Here is a 16,219-nt window from a genome sequence, read left to right as displayed (position 1 = left end):
CTAACAGAGCAATAACTTACCAGGATACCATCCTGCTGCTGCAGAATATCGCCCGAGTTTGAGGGGACAGAATTCCTTCACTAGGCCATGAGGCAGAGATGCCACCTTCATACTTTTCATCCCGCCAGTTATCCATGAGTTATGAGTTGAGGCAGAGTCTCTGGAAAAAAAAAACCAGCATGTGCTTGTCAAATCCAAACCATGTCTGTTAGGAGGCAGAAGTTAAAGCTGTCCCGGTAGCTGTCCTTCAGACTTTACGGGTGCTCAGGGGCAGGCAGGCAACCCCTCCTGTCGTAACAGTGTGTTGTCTGTAAAAAATGTTTGGCTGCAAGTTTTCGAAAGCTGGACGTGCCTGGTGGGTGTGGGGGAGCCTGATGTGAACATGGAGCAGAAACTCGAACAGAAAGGGGAGGAGGCAACAATTCTGGAAGTAAAAATATTTCAGGTTTGAAAGCATGCCAAGGACAAAAACTGATGACAGGAAATGTTTCTGCCCTGGTGTCGTGTAGGATTTTCTTTCCGCTCTTGTTAAAGACCTTGAATTCTTGTGTGTCAATGGCAGGGCTAGGGTCCCGTTGTTCCGTCCCGACGCTGGCGGTGGGGTGTGTGAAGCCACCCCAATAACTGGAGGAAGCAGCGTGGTGCCAGCCCAGGCTGGTTTCTGTGATTACGTCCCTGTGGGTGTGTTGGTTAAAACCCCGCAGGGGAGCGGCACACAGGCAAATGCAAGCGGAGCTGAGCCGGAGCGGTCGCTGTGTCAGCTGAGGAGAGATGGCCTCGGTGAGTCCCCCTGCGGCCTCCACGCAGCCCGCCTTGCCCTCCGGACCCGCCGTCTTCAAAACGGTCCCCTATGCATTCATCCTACCGGAGATAGTGAGTATGCCGAACTTCACTGCCTACAGCCCCCAATAATGGCTCTAGCGTATCTAAAATAATCTGGGAGCAACCCCCGGAACAATCCTGAAGACAGCATTAATGGGAAATAACATCTTTTCTCTTAGCTTATACTGAATGCACAAATGTGGTCTTCGTGACGTCGGGTTTTTTTAGAAGAGCTTGAGGTTGATCCGCTCCAGCTCCATCCCAGAGCCCATACTGGGGGTTGCTGGCTGCTGTAGGGCTGGGAGAGGCTGCAGAGTTGCTGGCACCTCCAGGGCAGAAGCACCTCTAGTTATCACGTAGAAATTGCTCGAAAAATCAAGGGAATTTTGTTCTCTGCATTAAGTGTTTCCAAGGGCTTGAAGGCAGCTGGCCGTCTTGAAAGTGTGTGACATTCCATGAATCGTTCAATCCCTTCTGGGTCCAGAGGGCAGCTGGTGGGACTGGCAGAGATAACCGCTGGTGTACTTTGACACAAGGCAGCCTCGGTGACCCACGTCACCCACACTCCGTGGGCACAACCACTGCAGCTGGGCTTTGCTGTCTGCTGCTGGTGTCAGGGGGCTCAGCTCCCCACTGCAAATCTGGGGGAGTTTGATCTTATCCAGATAACCCCACATGCTGTTTGTGCACGGTAAATATTTTAGGTGGATCCAGAGCGAGCGACTCACTCTGGGTTGGTGACTTCCTCGTGCTGTGATTTCGAGCCCAGGACATTTAACAAGCAGGGCTGGGCTGGCCTGCGTTCACCTTTCCAAGATAAAAGCACATTTTCTGGCTTCTCCACCTGCGTGAGCCCACACAGGCAGGTCACAGGAACAACCACAAGCCAAAGAGTAAATTGATTTTCATTATCTCACTAACTGGGGGATCTCTGAAGAACCATTTAAGCACCTAGGCAGAGGTTTTGCATGATATTTGTGCTTTTCTACACCCCAGCTGCAGTTGCTTGAGTGTGTTCAGAGTTTTTTTCCTCACCAATCTTCCGCTATATTCCCACACTGTCAAAGCCCTCAGGGCGAGATGTCTGCTTGTGCCAAACACGGCAGCAATCCTTTCCCTTTTGTATGAAACGTTTTGAAGTACTTCGCAAGAGCATTCAGGGAAACTCGTGCCAGCTTGCGGTGCTGTTGTCGTGCCGGGACACTCCGGGAGGTTGTTCCACGCTGCCCAAAGATGCAGGCAGGGCTTCCCCCATCCTGCTCATCGGAGGCACCTGCGTTTGTCCCCGGCAGGTCTGCGGGATGTGGGTATGGATCCTCGTCGCTGGTACCTCCGTGGCCGCCCCGCTGCTGCAGGGATGGGTGATGTATGTGTCCGTCACCTCCTGGCTCATCTCCCTGCTGCTCCTCCTAAGCTACCTCATTGGCTTCCACAAGAACAGCGAGAACTGGAAAGTGCTGGTAAGGAAGGGCTGGGATGCTGGCAGATGTTGGCAGCACTGGCGTGGGCACAAGATCACAGTAGCTGGTGACGGGTGAGCTGGCACTTCTGCAAACAACCAGCTCTTTTTTCCTTCTTTTGCCCTGATGGGAGATGCTGGGCAGCTATGCGATGCCATCCACTGCTGCAAGGCTACGGGGGTGGATTTGATGCGGCACGAGGGTTTCAAGCACTTGCAGATGCCAAGGATGAACCTTGTCCTCAGGATGCATCAGAGGACAGTCCCGGGCAGGCTTTGATCCTTGCCGCTCCCTTGTTTTGCAGGACAGTTTGTACCACGGTGCCACAGCCATTCTGTACATGAGCGCTGCCGTCTTGCAAGCCAACGCGACCATCGTGTCTGAGCCCGGTTACAACTCTGAGACCAGTTCCAACTCACCGCTTCACTACCAGCTCAACAGCGCTGCAACGGTGAGTCGGTCCAGAAAACCCCAGGCAGGTTGGAGCACCTGCAATTCCCGTGGAGCAAGAGCAAGTATTAAAGCCATCCCAAGGCCAGCAGTGTCACACTGGTCAGAGCTTCAGCTCATCTCTGTCCCATTGTGGAGGCAGCATAGGCTTGTCAGGGTCCAGCAGCTCAGGGACAGCCCTGTGTGGCTGCCTCCTGGGAAGTGTGGGGGGCTTCAACTCTTCTTTGAGGCTGGAAGGTTCCCCCACGTCGAAAGCACCAAGAGGAGATGGGGTTTCACCCTCCCAGCTGACCCCAAGCTTTTGCTCTTCTTCCTCTCCTGCAGTTCTTCGCCTTCCTCACGACCTTCCTGTACATCCTCCATGCCTTCAGCATCTACTACCAGTGAGCCTGGCAGCGCCGGCTTTGCCTCCGGAGGCCGAGGGCTTTCCCAGCGCAAGGGATGCAGCTGTCTTCCACCAAGGTGGCCCTGCAACGGCCATGTCACCCACCCTGTGGGGATGGTGGTTACCTTTTCACTTGATTGAAGAAGGGTTTTTTGTACAGCTGCGTCATGTCGGTGCTTGCGGGGCTGTTTTGCACCTGGCCGTGCAAGGGGAGGGACTGGGTGCAGGCTCCGAGCCGCCTCCCATTCCAACTTTCTGCTAAATATAGACAACCAAGGAAAGGTAACAAATAAAATCACTGTTCCTTCAGTAAACAGTTTCCTTTCTTACATTAACTTCCTACCTGTTAGAGAAGTTCCTTCTCGCTAGGTTTCTCATAGCAGAGACTCAGGCATGGATTCCCGAAATTCTTCTAAAAAAAATGATTTATTCACAAGGTACAGTGTAGAGCAGCTTGAGGAGGTGCCTCCTGAAAAGGGACGCTGAGTAGGAAAACACTTGGACAATTCTACCCCCACAATCCCAGCTGTCAATCCCTTTGCATCACATCCAGGCCAACTGCAAAATTAAAGTCCGAGGTCTCCCCATTCTTCATTGCATCTCTTATTTTTGTTGGGCAGGCTGTCAGTTAAAGCTCTGACCTTCGGTTCCTATTTTGTCACTGCAGCTGAAGAAAATAAGTTATTGACAATAGCCAAAAATATTTTTCTGTTTTGTCTTCTGCTAGGTGCAGTTCTGTTACTTTACTTATCTCCAGGGACACAGCTCCCCTTATCTTCCAGCCTGAAGATTCTCAGGCCTTTTTTCCCACTTTACAAAGCAGAATTTTTAAACAAGTAAATCACAGAACTTCAAACAAACTTCTAGACATAGTACAAATCTGCAGCATGAAAAGATTTATTACTACAGTTACTTACAGCAGTTCTTCTCTGGCGTCTGCTAACTGCCATTACAAAATCTGCACTGTCAGAATTCCGTCACCTCACCTAGCTAGGCATGGCAGGTGTCTCTACTCTTCATCGTCATCGCTGGAGTCACTGCCAAGGGGATGTCCCTGCGCTCTCTGCCTCAGATAAACCTCCGCTTCTGGGACTCCGCTGACTCGCAGCACATCCAAGTAGAGAAGGTAGTCCTGCAGACAAGTCGGCAACGGCAACTGCCGGATAAATCGGTCTGATCGCAGGCGTTCACTGCTTAAAAGGGACCGGATCCCAAGCCGACAAAGATGAGACAGGGGAGGAATAAAGCCTGAAAAATTAAAAACCAAGTCAAACACTGAACAGGACACCATGGGATTACATCACTTGCCTACGGTTATCTGGTTTAGTTGGATCCAAGCTGAACACCCTCCGCCAGTGTCTCTGGCAGATAACAAGGCAGAGTTCTCGAGAGCAAAGGGTTGTCTGCTCAAATCAGCATTTTTGGAATTTCCCTATATAGGAGCTAAAAAAGTTACCTTAAACTTCTAGAAAAAGGTATCATTTTACCCTTAATCACAAAGTTTGATCTAACCAGCTCGGAACGGCTACCTACTTGGGGAGAGAGAAGCCCACGCCACGTTACAAGAAATGAAAAATTAAGTCTAGAAGTAAACCAAGCAACAACAGCAACAAAATAACACAAGGGAAAGCACTTTTAGGATAACTGTTAAATGAGAGCATGACTCAGTTGGCATATGATGCCAAATCATAGAATCATTTAGGTTGGGAAAGGCCTTTAAGGTCATCAAGTCCAACTCCTTTCAGGCAGTTCAGAGATCAGAAGGTCTCCCCTCAGCTCCTGTTCTCCAAGCTGAACCCCCCAGGTCCCTCAGCTGCTCCCATCACACTTGTGCTCCAGCCCCTTCCCCAGCTCTGTTGCCCTAAATGTTCCAAAATGTTGCTAAATAACTTGACTTAGGACAAGCGCTGTGCCGAAATATACACAAACACCTCTGTAAACAGGCATTTGCTCAAACACAAACTCTCATATTATAGATCGACTTGTCCCGACACAAGCTGCCCTGCTTGCCTCCGCTGCTCTTGGCTGAAAGAATGAAAAAGTAAAAACTTTCAAACTTCCACCCTCTGCTTTTTCCTCTCTGCTTTCTCTCTTCTGCTTTAGTTACTGGATACTATTACAATACAAATATTTTTACTAATAGCAAAGGAAACAAAGAAAGAACTTCATCTAAATTTCCCCAAATAAAATCTTTAATTTTTTTTTTTCTCCAAACAGATGTCCTAATTAGCTTCAAATATTCCAAAGCAAGTATTATTTAATAATACTATCACTTAGACATTTTTAAAAATATTAAAAATATTACAGACTCTTTAAAAGAAGAGTTTGCCTAGAAATTAATCACTAACAAAGACATCTGAGTGCAATTTTTCAGTAACATAATGTGCAGGTCACAGAGCACAACCTGTGTGTTAAAGCTGCTTTTCTGAAGGGCGAACGCGGTGAGCCCTAGTGCTTTCCTGGACGACCGGTTATTGAATCTTTTTGGCTTTTTGACCATATTTTGATGGCAGGAGCAACAAGAAACAGCTAAATTTGTAGGCATATGATGAGATGATTGATATGGTTTGTATTTTAATTACTGTCAAAGGCTTACAGAACAGGATAGACACTTCATTGGAAAAACAAATCAACCTGGTTACATTTTCTAGACATCATCTGTCGCCCCTATCAACTGTTGAACCTTCTTTGCCACAGCGCCTGAGCACACAGAGCAGTTTCCCACGGACAGCCTGGAAACAGGAAAACACACAGACTTTTAAAAAAAATCTTAATTGAATTGCTTACTCTTGGGAGTCCAAGCTGTCTTCTGCCCGTAGTCTAAAAGGTCTTGCTGTACAACTAGAGGAAGTCTCTTCCAGTCCGTGAACTCCAGGGCAAAATTAAGGGCATCCACGCTCATAGAGAAAATCCTGCGTAACAAAAACTCCCATTAAATATCATTTTACGCAATAGCATAAATATAATAATGGAAACAATGCATAGAAATCTTTACTATTTTCTAACAAATCCTTAAAAACCTACATCCTAAGCCCAAAACCAGAAAACCATTAAAGAGAAATCTAAAGCAGTTTTGACAGCACAAGCCTTTACTAATATAATTTTATCTTCCTCCGTTTCTTTTTAAAAAGTTAGAATTTAAGATAAAAATATCTGCTCTGAAATTTAAATGCCTTAGTAATAGGCAGCATTCTCCTCTGCACTAGTTTCTTATTCCATTTCCTCCTAAATTTTAATAAGGGGTCAAAATACCGGAGCATTATAAGCATTATAACCATATGCATGGATGTCACTTGCTACCTATTACCATCCTGTTATTTTCCAAGACAGAATAGTTAATATTGAAGTTAAACTTACAAAAACATTACTTTTGTAGATTAAGAGGTGATAAGCATTATTTTTAAAGTGGGTGTTTAACCAAAGGAAGTAATTGGTATAAAAGTACTTGTGGATTATGTAACAAAATATCAGAAAGGATCATGTATGATATCCATGGACAGTGAGATTTGTTTGCTCACTGAATTGCAATCTTGTGGTGTGTTTCCTTTCACAGTCACTTAGTCTTGTATGAATAACTGTGATCTCCAGAAGCACAGATACACTATATTTTATAAATGCTGCTATCACTAGTTCAGAAAGCCACAGATGCTAATGATCAGCAGAATCTCACTAAGTCCTTAATGAATGCATTCAAAACTACCAAAGATAGCTTCACAGCATCTGAAATTTAAATCAATATTTAAGTAAACCTTGAAATCCTACTCCTTTCATACAGTTAAGTGAGGCATGTAATGAGTTTATCCGTCTCATGTTATGTTAACAGCTGAGACATATGATAGAAAAGTCATCTTCACGGACAAGAAAAACAGAAGAAAATGCAAATACTTCATAATTCTAAATGTAAATTTAATTCTGTATGCCTAATTAAACATAAAATATCACCAAGCTGTTATTTGTATGTGGAGGAATTGAAAAAAACCAAAAGAGACTGGAATTTTTGCCACGTTATTTTGTTTAACGTAATCTCTAACTGCATCCGTTTCCTTTCCTGCTGGCCTTGGCCCAGCTTCACCTTCCATTTGTTTCCCATCCCTCTTGACCTCTTTCTTGGGATTTGAAATTCTTGTTACCATTACCATACTGCACACAGATGTGCCATTTGCAACTAAATTTGGAGGCTAATAAGAGATCTTCAATATAAAATTGCAAAATGATGCCTTTCTCCGGGGTAGTGATAAAACAATCTCCATTCTGGCTTTCTTCCTAAAATAAATTTGTTTTCCTGAACCCAGCTGTTACCTGTGCATGACTTATTTCAGGCTTTCCATAACCCTCACCATTCCTGATTGGGGTAACTGATTATCAAGCACCATCCTCTCAACTAACATTGGCAACAGCTCTGCACATTACCATACAATATTTAAGCAAACAAATCATGTTATCTACTTACCAGACTCTGTGCATTAAATTCACTGGATTAAAACCAGCCAGGAGCAGATACGGCAGCCATTCCTTGTACTCCTTGTGTGCGCCGGTTGAGCAGTGGATGAACGACAATAATTGGCCCCCAGAAGGCAGTGGACAGCCCAGCTTCAAGAAGCGTTGAAACAAAGAAAACTTTCCACAAGGCAGGCAACATATCAAATTACTGTCAAGTAAGGTGACCCCGTATTTCAGGAAAATATCAACGAAATCAAAAAACCTATGAACAAGCACACAAAGAACAGGATATCCTGTTAGCTTTCCCTAGAAAGCACCTATCATTTCACTTCTTGCCTCTGAGAAAAATATGCAACAGATGGACAAGTGTGTGAAAATGTCAAATGACCGCACCCCAGAACTTGGGGACCAGCCTCATGTTCAGACTCGTTAAGGGGTTAATTTACATCCTGCTATACTTGCGGGAAGCTCTGCAACTTGGTGAACTACTGTGAACATTTTAAAATGTTTTTTACTAAAATAATTTTATCATTATAAATTATAATAGGGTAATGTGATAGTGAATGAGATTGTGACTAATAATTAGTGTGTTAGTTTTTAGTTAGTAATTAGATCGCACATTACTTTACAGAAGTGGTGATATCTGTGATAAATCACCTGCAGCCTGACCAGAGGCACTGGCACTGGGAGGCACTTTCACTATTAAAAAAAATAATTCTGTCCTTGATCTCCCTCTTTGAAGTAAACCCTTTTAGTTCAAGTAGGATAAACTCAATCAAAATAGCACTGTAGTATTTTCACTTTGGGAACATTATAAATGACTGGTGAGTTACTGATTACAATTACGGCGCTGTAGCTTGATGGCATATATGTGGTAAAGGTTTTAAAAACTTTCCCGAACCAACTGTAAGAATGTGCAGTCCTATGAATTAATAGCATGCAACTAATACACACTTTACAAACACACACATTCAAACATATTCAGGAAAGAATATCCCAGCAAAGTTAGTTCTTTCAACAGCTTTATCCAGGGGGAAAAGAAGTGCATCTTGTCAAAACCATAATTTCTAATTAGAACAGGCTTTCTCATAAAAAATAATTCTACTAAATGATCAACAGCAATCAGCCAAAGAAAAAACAAAGCAAAACACAACACAAAACTTTTCAAATGTATTCTCTACCACATGAAATTTCTCTGTTGTTCTAAAGCATAAAGGAGTATCAGGTACCACTCTCCCAGCTCAGTTAAAATGTAAACCACCATTACGCTACAGCTCTATCCAAAGTCCAGAGCTGCCACGACATGACAGAGATTTGATTCTCTCTCTTGATTTGAGCCGTGTCTGCATTCAACCCTTTGAATTTTATTTTGTACATTAAAATAGTTTGAGAGGAGCACAAGGCAAGCTTGGAGACAGCAACATTTAGATATTTTAAGTAATAGCCCACTCCTCCACAAATCCATTTCCCACAGAAAAAGGAAGAAGAAACCTCCACACTAAAGGAAAAAAAAAATCATCAACAATAAGAACATGAAGAGCACTTCCTTGACATACCATATGTTATACACCTAGGAGTAAGGCTTCCAGGCTTCTATACCTTATTATTTTTCCTCTAAAATTATAGCCTTTGCATTATGAAGCAAGCATTGTTTTATTCCTTGTTGAATACCAGGGCTGTGCATCACTCACCAGGCATAAAAAGAAACGGGTCGTGATCTAAATGAACTTATCATTCAGTTTCCCAGTTCTCCTTACAGGTACAGTGTTGAGCTGATTAATTCTGCTTGTCTCATGCACGAGACTGGCAGAAAACACTGTTTTTCAATAACTCATCCTTACTGAAAAGAATCTGGCTACTTAAGAGTCCTTTTGATCCAATTATAGCATCAAGTCACACTCCCAGAAGACAGAAACTTGTTGGTAAGGCCTTCTGAAAGCACAAAAACTATTATGTTCTACAAAACTCTTCTTCAAATCGCCGAGCTTCCCCTCGGAGATTTCAGCGAGGTTCTTCAGCTTGTGCGTGCAATTCAAAGCCCACGCACCCTTCGGATACTTAGAGTTTAACTCCGTCTGCTCAAGAATTGAGGAAGGAGGGCAGAAAACTGCACGTTTTAAAAGAAGTTAAACAAAGGCCAACACAATTATGAATACTTTCAAATATAAGAGGTCCACTTACCCACGTCGGAAGACCATACACATGGGTGATGTGCAGTTGAACTTAAGGCACTCTTGAGCATCTGGACTGTAGCCTTTGGTAAGTAACATTTCCAAACATTCTTTCTTATAACCATATACTGCCGAATACACAGGGCTCACTTTGCCCTTGCCTTTGTCACAAATCCGATCCGTAACTGGAATTAGCAACTCTAATATCCTGCAAATATTTTAAAACACTATTTATTTGGTGATCTCAGGAAATAATTCATTTTAAATGTACGGTCATTTGTCATGTGGTCATTACAACTTAAGAAGAAAATCCTACCTGGTTTTCACTACTGCGTTCACATAAAATAACAAACTTCATTATTTCATACACAGACCCATAACAAACATTGTGCTTTGGCATGGATTTAGGCTGGCAAGAAATATTTTAGTCTGAACCACAAAGAGTACTCCTGTTATCCAAGAATCCTTTTCACAACAATAGAATACCTCTGCACATTAAATCCAGATTTCCATGAAGCCTGGAAGCAAACTGAAAAGGCGAGTTGCAAATAAAACAATTTACTTCTGTTCAACAGCATTCACTGAGATACTGAAACAGAAAAAATCATTCTGTCTCACAGCTCACACCTCTACATCCTCCCCAGCTGACAAGCACTAGAGACAAACACTCATTCCTTTGCTACTGGAACTTACTGGCGCTACCCAGAGGTCACCAGTTAAATATTGTCGAAAGAGCAATAAAGGCCACATTTGATTTAAAGACACTTCTAGTACTGACAACTTTGCTAACCCGTCTTACGTTTCTGAGAAAATGAACAAACTCAGCTTCCTAAGTCTCTACTACAGTTTGCCCTCCTCATCAGTTTGAGAAGAGGCATCAATTTGACACAAACTTTAATGACAACTCAGCTCGTGACCTCCTTTCACTAGGAGTTAAGATCAAGCATCTACTAATTTTTGCAGTTAGTATCATCATTAATATATTTGATCTTAAGTGTTTTCATACATGTACAAATTATGAGACTTCCTTCCACTCTTGGTTTTCTGCTGTGAAAGCAATTTATATCATCAGGATTGGGGAAAGCTATAAATGCACTTCTACAAGAATTAAAGGAACTGTTTTGTGGCTTTGATTTTCTAGCTGGTTCAGCTAATTCATTATTTGCATACGACTACTGCTACTTAATGGTCAGGAGTATAATTCTAATTAAGAGCTGTTCAAGTCATGTAATAAAGCATATGTTATTGTTATAGATATTTTAAATGTGAAAGTAATATAACTATTGAGTGAACTGGTATCTGACCCAGCACTGCGGAAAACCCCTTAAACTCGTTAGGATATGGATCAGACCCAGATTAGATGCCTAATTCAAAATGGTTGTTTCCTTTACTGGGCCTACTAACACACATTTAAAATATGGAAGGAATTAGAAATTCTACACTACAAATCAGCTTGAGAACTCGTTTTTCTTCCTCATAGAGCTGAACCTACTTCCTCTTTGTTGATTAGGTTTTTATGACCGGAACCTTTCGTCTGAATGCCTTTTTAATCACCTACTTTTTATGGCCCATCTCAGCCGCTGCGTGGATGGGTAACTGCCAGTTGTCCTCGTTGCAGTAGAGATTGGCGTCCGCCCTGCTGGCCAAGAGCAGCTCCACGCACTCGGTGTGGCCCTCCTGCGCAGCAATCAGCAGGGGACTGGCTTTGTCCTTGGCCTGACAGTTCACATTTGCACCTAACGAAAAAAAAACCAACAACAAAAAAACCCGCAAACCCAGTACTTTACACCAGCACACAAGATAAACAACAAATTAAACTTCGTAATTGGTTTTCACAGAGTCACTTCACAACACAACAGTTTTTCCGCAGCAAAATAAGGAAACATTCAGCAGTTGTTGCTAACTTTTTGAAAAGTCAGTGATTAAGGTGAGCTCTGTCAAAGATCAGCACAAGATAAAGCAGGCTAGGCATCTTTTGATGGCATGAATTATTGGAGATTCTCCCCCAGGAACTGGTAGATCAGTTCGTAGGATCTCTCTGGTCAGGTCACAGCACCCTCAGGCTGAAGAGTTACAGCAATTGATTTTGTTTGTGAGGATACATGCACTTCCACATATTAAACTTGTTCACTATGTGAATGAAACTCTTGCTGTCACTTTGTGACCAGAGAGCTGTATCTTCACTCAGCCTCAGCAATATCTTATGACAAGAGCAATTTCATCAAACTCAGACCATTCACGTAGTGCTACCAAGGGCTTCCAGAAGCACCTGATGAACCTTCTCATGGTTTCAATTTATTACTTCCTACCATCACTTGCTGAAAATGACATTAAATTACTGAAACAAGATTAGAGCAATTAGGATGGTTTAGCATACCCATCTGCAATTAAAATTACATTAAAGACACTAAAATTGGAAGTTATGAAGTGCAAAAGTAGAACTAAAACAGCACCTGGTGACAGGTTGATGCAAGATTAAGAACCATTAAGACAAATGAATGACCATTATTACCAAAGGTTATAAGCAGTCTTAAACACTCCAGCTTTCCATACTGAGCAGCAATAAATAAAGGGGTAATTCCATAGTCATCCTCACATTCCTTGCTTGCCCCTGCCTCCAGGAGTATTTTCATTATCTCAGTGTGTCCCTGAAATAAATATTTTTATTCTTAACCAACAAAGTACTGGGGAATTGACATAATCTACTTTTCCCACACATTCCAAACAGAAATAAGAAAAAACCACAATATAATCAATATTCTAAAGATGTATTGAAAAATTAATGGTAGAAAAAATTAGACAAGTTAAATCATATTTTTCACATTTGCTCATTTGCACAATATACACAAATAAAAATTAGTTTATTAGATCCACTAATCTACCATATTTCTATTCCAGAAATAGGTCGTATATCTCACTGATGATGAGATTCTACACAGAACACTTTCTCAAAAAAATCTAGTAAGATATTCACTTCCCAAATATAACACGTGAGCTTGTAAGTACATGCAATACTTATAGTATTCAAATAATTATTGCTTCTCAACACCAACATCTCGTGTAGATTCAGATACGCTCAGTGCATTGCAAGCCCTTCGGCATTTAGACAACCTTAGGACTGCTAGGGCAGGGTAGGAAAAATTACCTGATATAAAGCAAAAACACAGATAAATTATCACTCAGAATACACCAGTTACATGGAAATTGTATGATACAATGACAAGTTACCTCAAGAGAAGCTTGGTGCAAAGAATTCCATCCAGACCAAGTATGAGGTCCTTCAACATTTGCTCCATATCCGATCAGAATCTTTACAATGTCTGCCTTTCCACTTTGAACAGCTTCACACAGAACAGTAAAAAAAAACAACCAAAAAATTCTTATTAACTGGATTTAAAGAACTTGTTGAAAAACTCAAATGGCCTCACCGCTAACTTCCTGACACAATAATCATAATTCTTTTAAACTTGCCTTATATTTGCTTACTTGCCTCTTACATTTACACCCCTAACACAGAGTTGGAGAATCGAAATTTATCCACAAAAATTTTAGTTAGATTTGCTAAAATTCCGCCTACACTGTGCTAATACAGATAACGAAAGCAGGTTTCTCTCCTCCCTCTTTCCTGTGGAACACGGAGACAATTCTGCAGCAGGCACCTAACTGTGTGACAGTTGCAATAGCCTCCCAAACTCGTGAAGCCCAGTGGCCATCTTAAAAAAAAATTAAGTTTGGGGGAATTTGTTGTAAGTTTAAAACTCTTTTAAACACCTATATGAAATTAATTTTAAAGGTGTATATTTATGCTAATGCATTCCTTGAAAAGCCTCCTGATTCATCCTCAAGTTTTTGCCCCCAACAACTCTACCAAGGCACATTCCCTGTGTCACCATAAAAGTTTGATATGGTGATAAATGACTGTGAATAATTGCTACTGACTGAATAATTTTAAAAGTATTAGCGCATGAGCTGGCCAAAAAGTGTCCCTGGCTTGTAGTACTCAATGTCCAACACAGAGCTGTGCCATAACCCCGTCACATAGTCTGGACTAACCTGACCATAAACCTTTTCCTTTTTGAAAAAATCTCTTGGATCCACAATCGCAGGAGCTGTCTAATCTATGTAAGCGCTTATACATAGTGGTAATTACCATTATCTGGTGTGCTTTTAATGATAATTTCCCCACAAGTGCTGCCTGTTACTGCTTTAAGCAAATAAGCTATTTAGTTGTTTAAAAATAAAATGTGAATTGACTTGTAAACAAAGGTAATGTGGCAGCCGTGATGTTTGCCTGGAGTGCAGAGGTGAGTAAAGCAATAAGCATATTTAATCAGATGATTTTGACCCTGAGGATTCACTACAGCAGAAGTTTTAAACATTTAATTATGTCAAATCACAGAAAAAATACCAAAATAACGGGCCTTAATTGCTAAACTACCAAAATAATGGACCTTAATTGCTAAACTAGGAATTACAAAAAGAATAAGAGGTCTTTTCACATATAAAGCAGGGAAGAACTAAAAAAATAAAAAGACTTGAAACACCCTCACACAGATGCAATCCTATACCTCCTAGACCTTTTCTGTGCTAGAAACAAAGGGCAACACAAAAAACCCCACACATTTGGGTTTACAATTTTGTTTTAAAACATAGTCTGAAGCAGAGTTATCCACAAATAAAAAGTAATCTTTAGACCCAGCCCATCTCAGAGTCTAAAGCCTAGTATTCAGGCTACAAAAATATAAACCATGGTAGGCAGTAAATGAGCGCTACTGAGTTGAAACTCAGCAAGCAAATAAGCTTTTCCCCATTCAGCGGGTGTTCTGAGGTTTCAAGAAAGCTGGTGTCACCTAGGAACAGCGTGGTGGTTTCGTCGGTGGTGATTTCATTGGGGCGAGCCCCAGCTTCCAGAAGAATGCGAACACCTTCCGAAGAGCCGTAGTATGCCGCGAGGTGCAGCGGAGTCATCCCTACAAACGTCTTTGTGTGGATGTAGTCTTTAGATGGAGCTACAAGTGAGAATAATGAAGGAAAAAAAAAAAGTATATTGAGCAATGAATTAGAAAACACAATTATTTTCTTAAAATAACTGAGTTATTTGAGATGCGTGGCCTACAGTGTATCCGCAAACGTGCTGCTATCAACTCTTTCAAACAGCAGGGCCAGTTATTGCTGGCCCTACAGATAGCCACCTTGGCAAAGTAAAATCAAATGTCATTCACAGACTACAACGTGCCAATTCCTCTTTACCATAGCTAGGCAGTATCTAGGAAACCACACAGAAACGTACGGAACAAGAATACCAGAAATCCGTTTAATTTATAGTCTATGTAACAGGGTAATTTAGCAGAAAAATCACACTATTTCATATCAATTTCCCCTCACCTGCACGAATGAGCATCTTCAGACATTCATTGGACCTGTGAGCTGCTGCTTCGTGGATGGGCATCCAGCCCCTGTTATCTGGAACATCGAGGCTGTGCCGCTTCCTCATGAGTTTCTTCAGCAGGTCAACATTTCCTGCTCTGGCTGCAATCCCCACAGCAGAGCACTGATCGTCGTAGGACTCCGTGAAATCCATCCTTACGTACGGCAAACAGTGTGAGACGAAGCAGGGAGGAGAAAAGAGAGGAAGGAGACCGGGGGAAAGAAAAAAGCTGTTAGTACAGAATGTGTACATGTTTGGTTTTTTGTTTTGTTTTGGTTTTGTTTGGTTTGGTTTTGCAGAGGTTTTTGTTTGGGTTGTTTTTTTTTTTTGTTTTCAGGGAGAGCATTTGTTTTAGGGTTTTTGTCAACGGTCAGCTCTTTTTTTTTTTTTTCTTTTTTACACTTTAATATTTTACCTGTTTTGCCCCTTTTGTAACATAGCAACAGTGTTCTGGCTTAATTCCAATGACTTCTGAGTATCGATTTTTAAGATTACACATCATTACAGCCGAGGTTCTTAGGGACATGGTCCAGAGGTGGACTTGACAGTTGGACTCAATGACCTTAAAGCTCTTGGGGTGGTAAGAGCTCCCCTGCTTTCCCCCAGCGTCTCCCCGGGAGACAAAGTTCCAGGAGCCAGGGGATTTATTGTCCTGGCCCCACTGACACAACTGTAAAGCCGAACCTCAGCGCACAAGCCGGGCTCGCAGAGAGCCCTTGGTGGCTGCAGCAGGGACCCCCCTGCAGGGATCCCGGGACCGGTGGCTGTTGCGGGACCGGTGGCTGTCCCGGGCAGCCCGCACTGCGCAGGCCCGCGGCGGGGCGGCCATGTGGGTGTTCGGCTACGGCTCCCTCATCTGGAAGGTGGATTTCCCCTACGAGGAGAAGATGGTGGGGCGCATCCAAGGTTACAGCCGCCGCTTCTGGCAGGGCAGCACCGACCACCGCGGCGTGCCGGGCAAGGTGAGGCGGGACGGGACGGGGCCGGGCGGCACTCCCCGGGCCTGCCGGAGGAAGCGGCCGAAGGAAGCGGCCGGAGGAAGCGGCGGAGGGCGGGCCGAGGC

The 16,219-nt window shown here is 42.8% G+C and overlaps 3 protein-coding genes across 5 annotated transcripts in view; 2 read left to right on the top strand and 1 right to left on the bottom strand.

Annotated features, from left to right (window-relative positions):
• The first annotated feature begins 771 nt into the window (after positions 1–771).
• LOC135987487 (MAL-like protein) lies at positions 772–3,297 on the top strand. The gene is made up of 4 exons (XM_065632436.1): positions 772–873; positions 2,115–2,282; positions 2,587–2,733; positions 3,057–3,297. Exons 1-4 carry the CDS (start codon positions 772–774, stop codon positions 3,117–3,119), a joined length of 480 nt encoding a protein of 159 aa, XP_065488508.1. The 3' UTR covers positions 3,120–3,297.
• Positions 3,298–3,996: 699 nt separating this feature from the next.
• Positions 3,997–16,219, bottom strand: part of ASB3 (ankyrin repeat and SOCS box containing 3) — a 21,386-nt gene continuing 9,163 nt past the window's right edge. For all 3 annotated transcript variants that reach the window (XM_065632430.1, XM_065632432.1, XM_065632431.1), the window contains 9 exons: positions 15,114–15,310; positions 14,579–14,737; positions 12,957–13,069; positions 12,241–12,376; positions 11,287–11,464; positions 9,739–9,936; positions 7,568–7,819; positions 5,905–6,029; positions 3,997–4,365 (listed from right to left, as the gene is read on the bottom strand). In XM_065632430.1, coding sequence (XP_065488502.1) covers positions 4,127–4,365; positions 5,905–6,029; positions 7,568–7,819; positions 9,739–9,936; positions 11,287–11,464; positions 12,241–12,376; positions 12,957–13,069; positions 14,579–14,737; positions 15,114–15,310 — 1,597 coding nt within the window. In that variant the 3' untranslated portion in view covers positions 3,997–4,126. The remainder of the gene's footprint in view (positions 4,366–5,904; positions 6,030–7,567; positions 7,820–9,738; positions 9,937–11,286; positions 11,465–12,240; positions 12,377–12,956; positions 13,070–14,578; positions 14,738–15,113; positions 15,311–16,219) is intronic.
• The window catches only part of CHAC2 (ChaC glutathione specific gamma-glutamylcyclotransferase 2), a 6,502-nt gene continuing 6,260 nt past the window's right edge, over positions 15,978–16,219 (top strand). Inside the window, exon 1 of the mRNA XM_065632435.1 lies at positions 15,978–16,118. Within this exon, the coding sequence (XP_065488507.1) occupies positions 15,984–16,118 (135 nt within the window). The 5' untranslated portion in view covers positions 15,978–15,983. The remainder of the gene's footprint in view (positions 16,119–16,219) is intronic.

The sequence above is a fragment of the Caloenas nicobarica genome, chromosome 3 (assembly GCF_036013445.1).
Source record: "Caloenas nicobarica isolate bCalNic1 chromosome 3, bCalNic1.hap1, whole genome shotgun sequence".
In the NCBI taxonomy this organism is placed as follows: Eukaryota; Metazoa; Chordata; class Aves; order Columbiformes; family Columbidae; genus Caloenas; species Caloenas nicobarica.
Note: the sequence above shows the minus strand (reverse complement) of the source record. Positions and strands in the feature narration are given on the sequence as shown.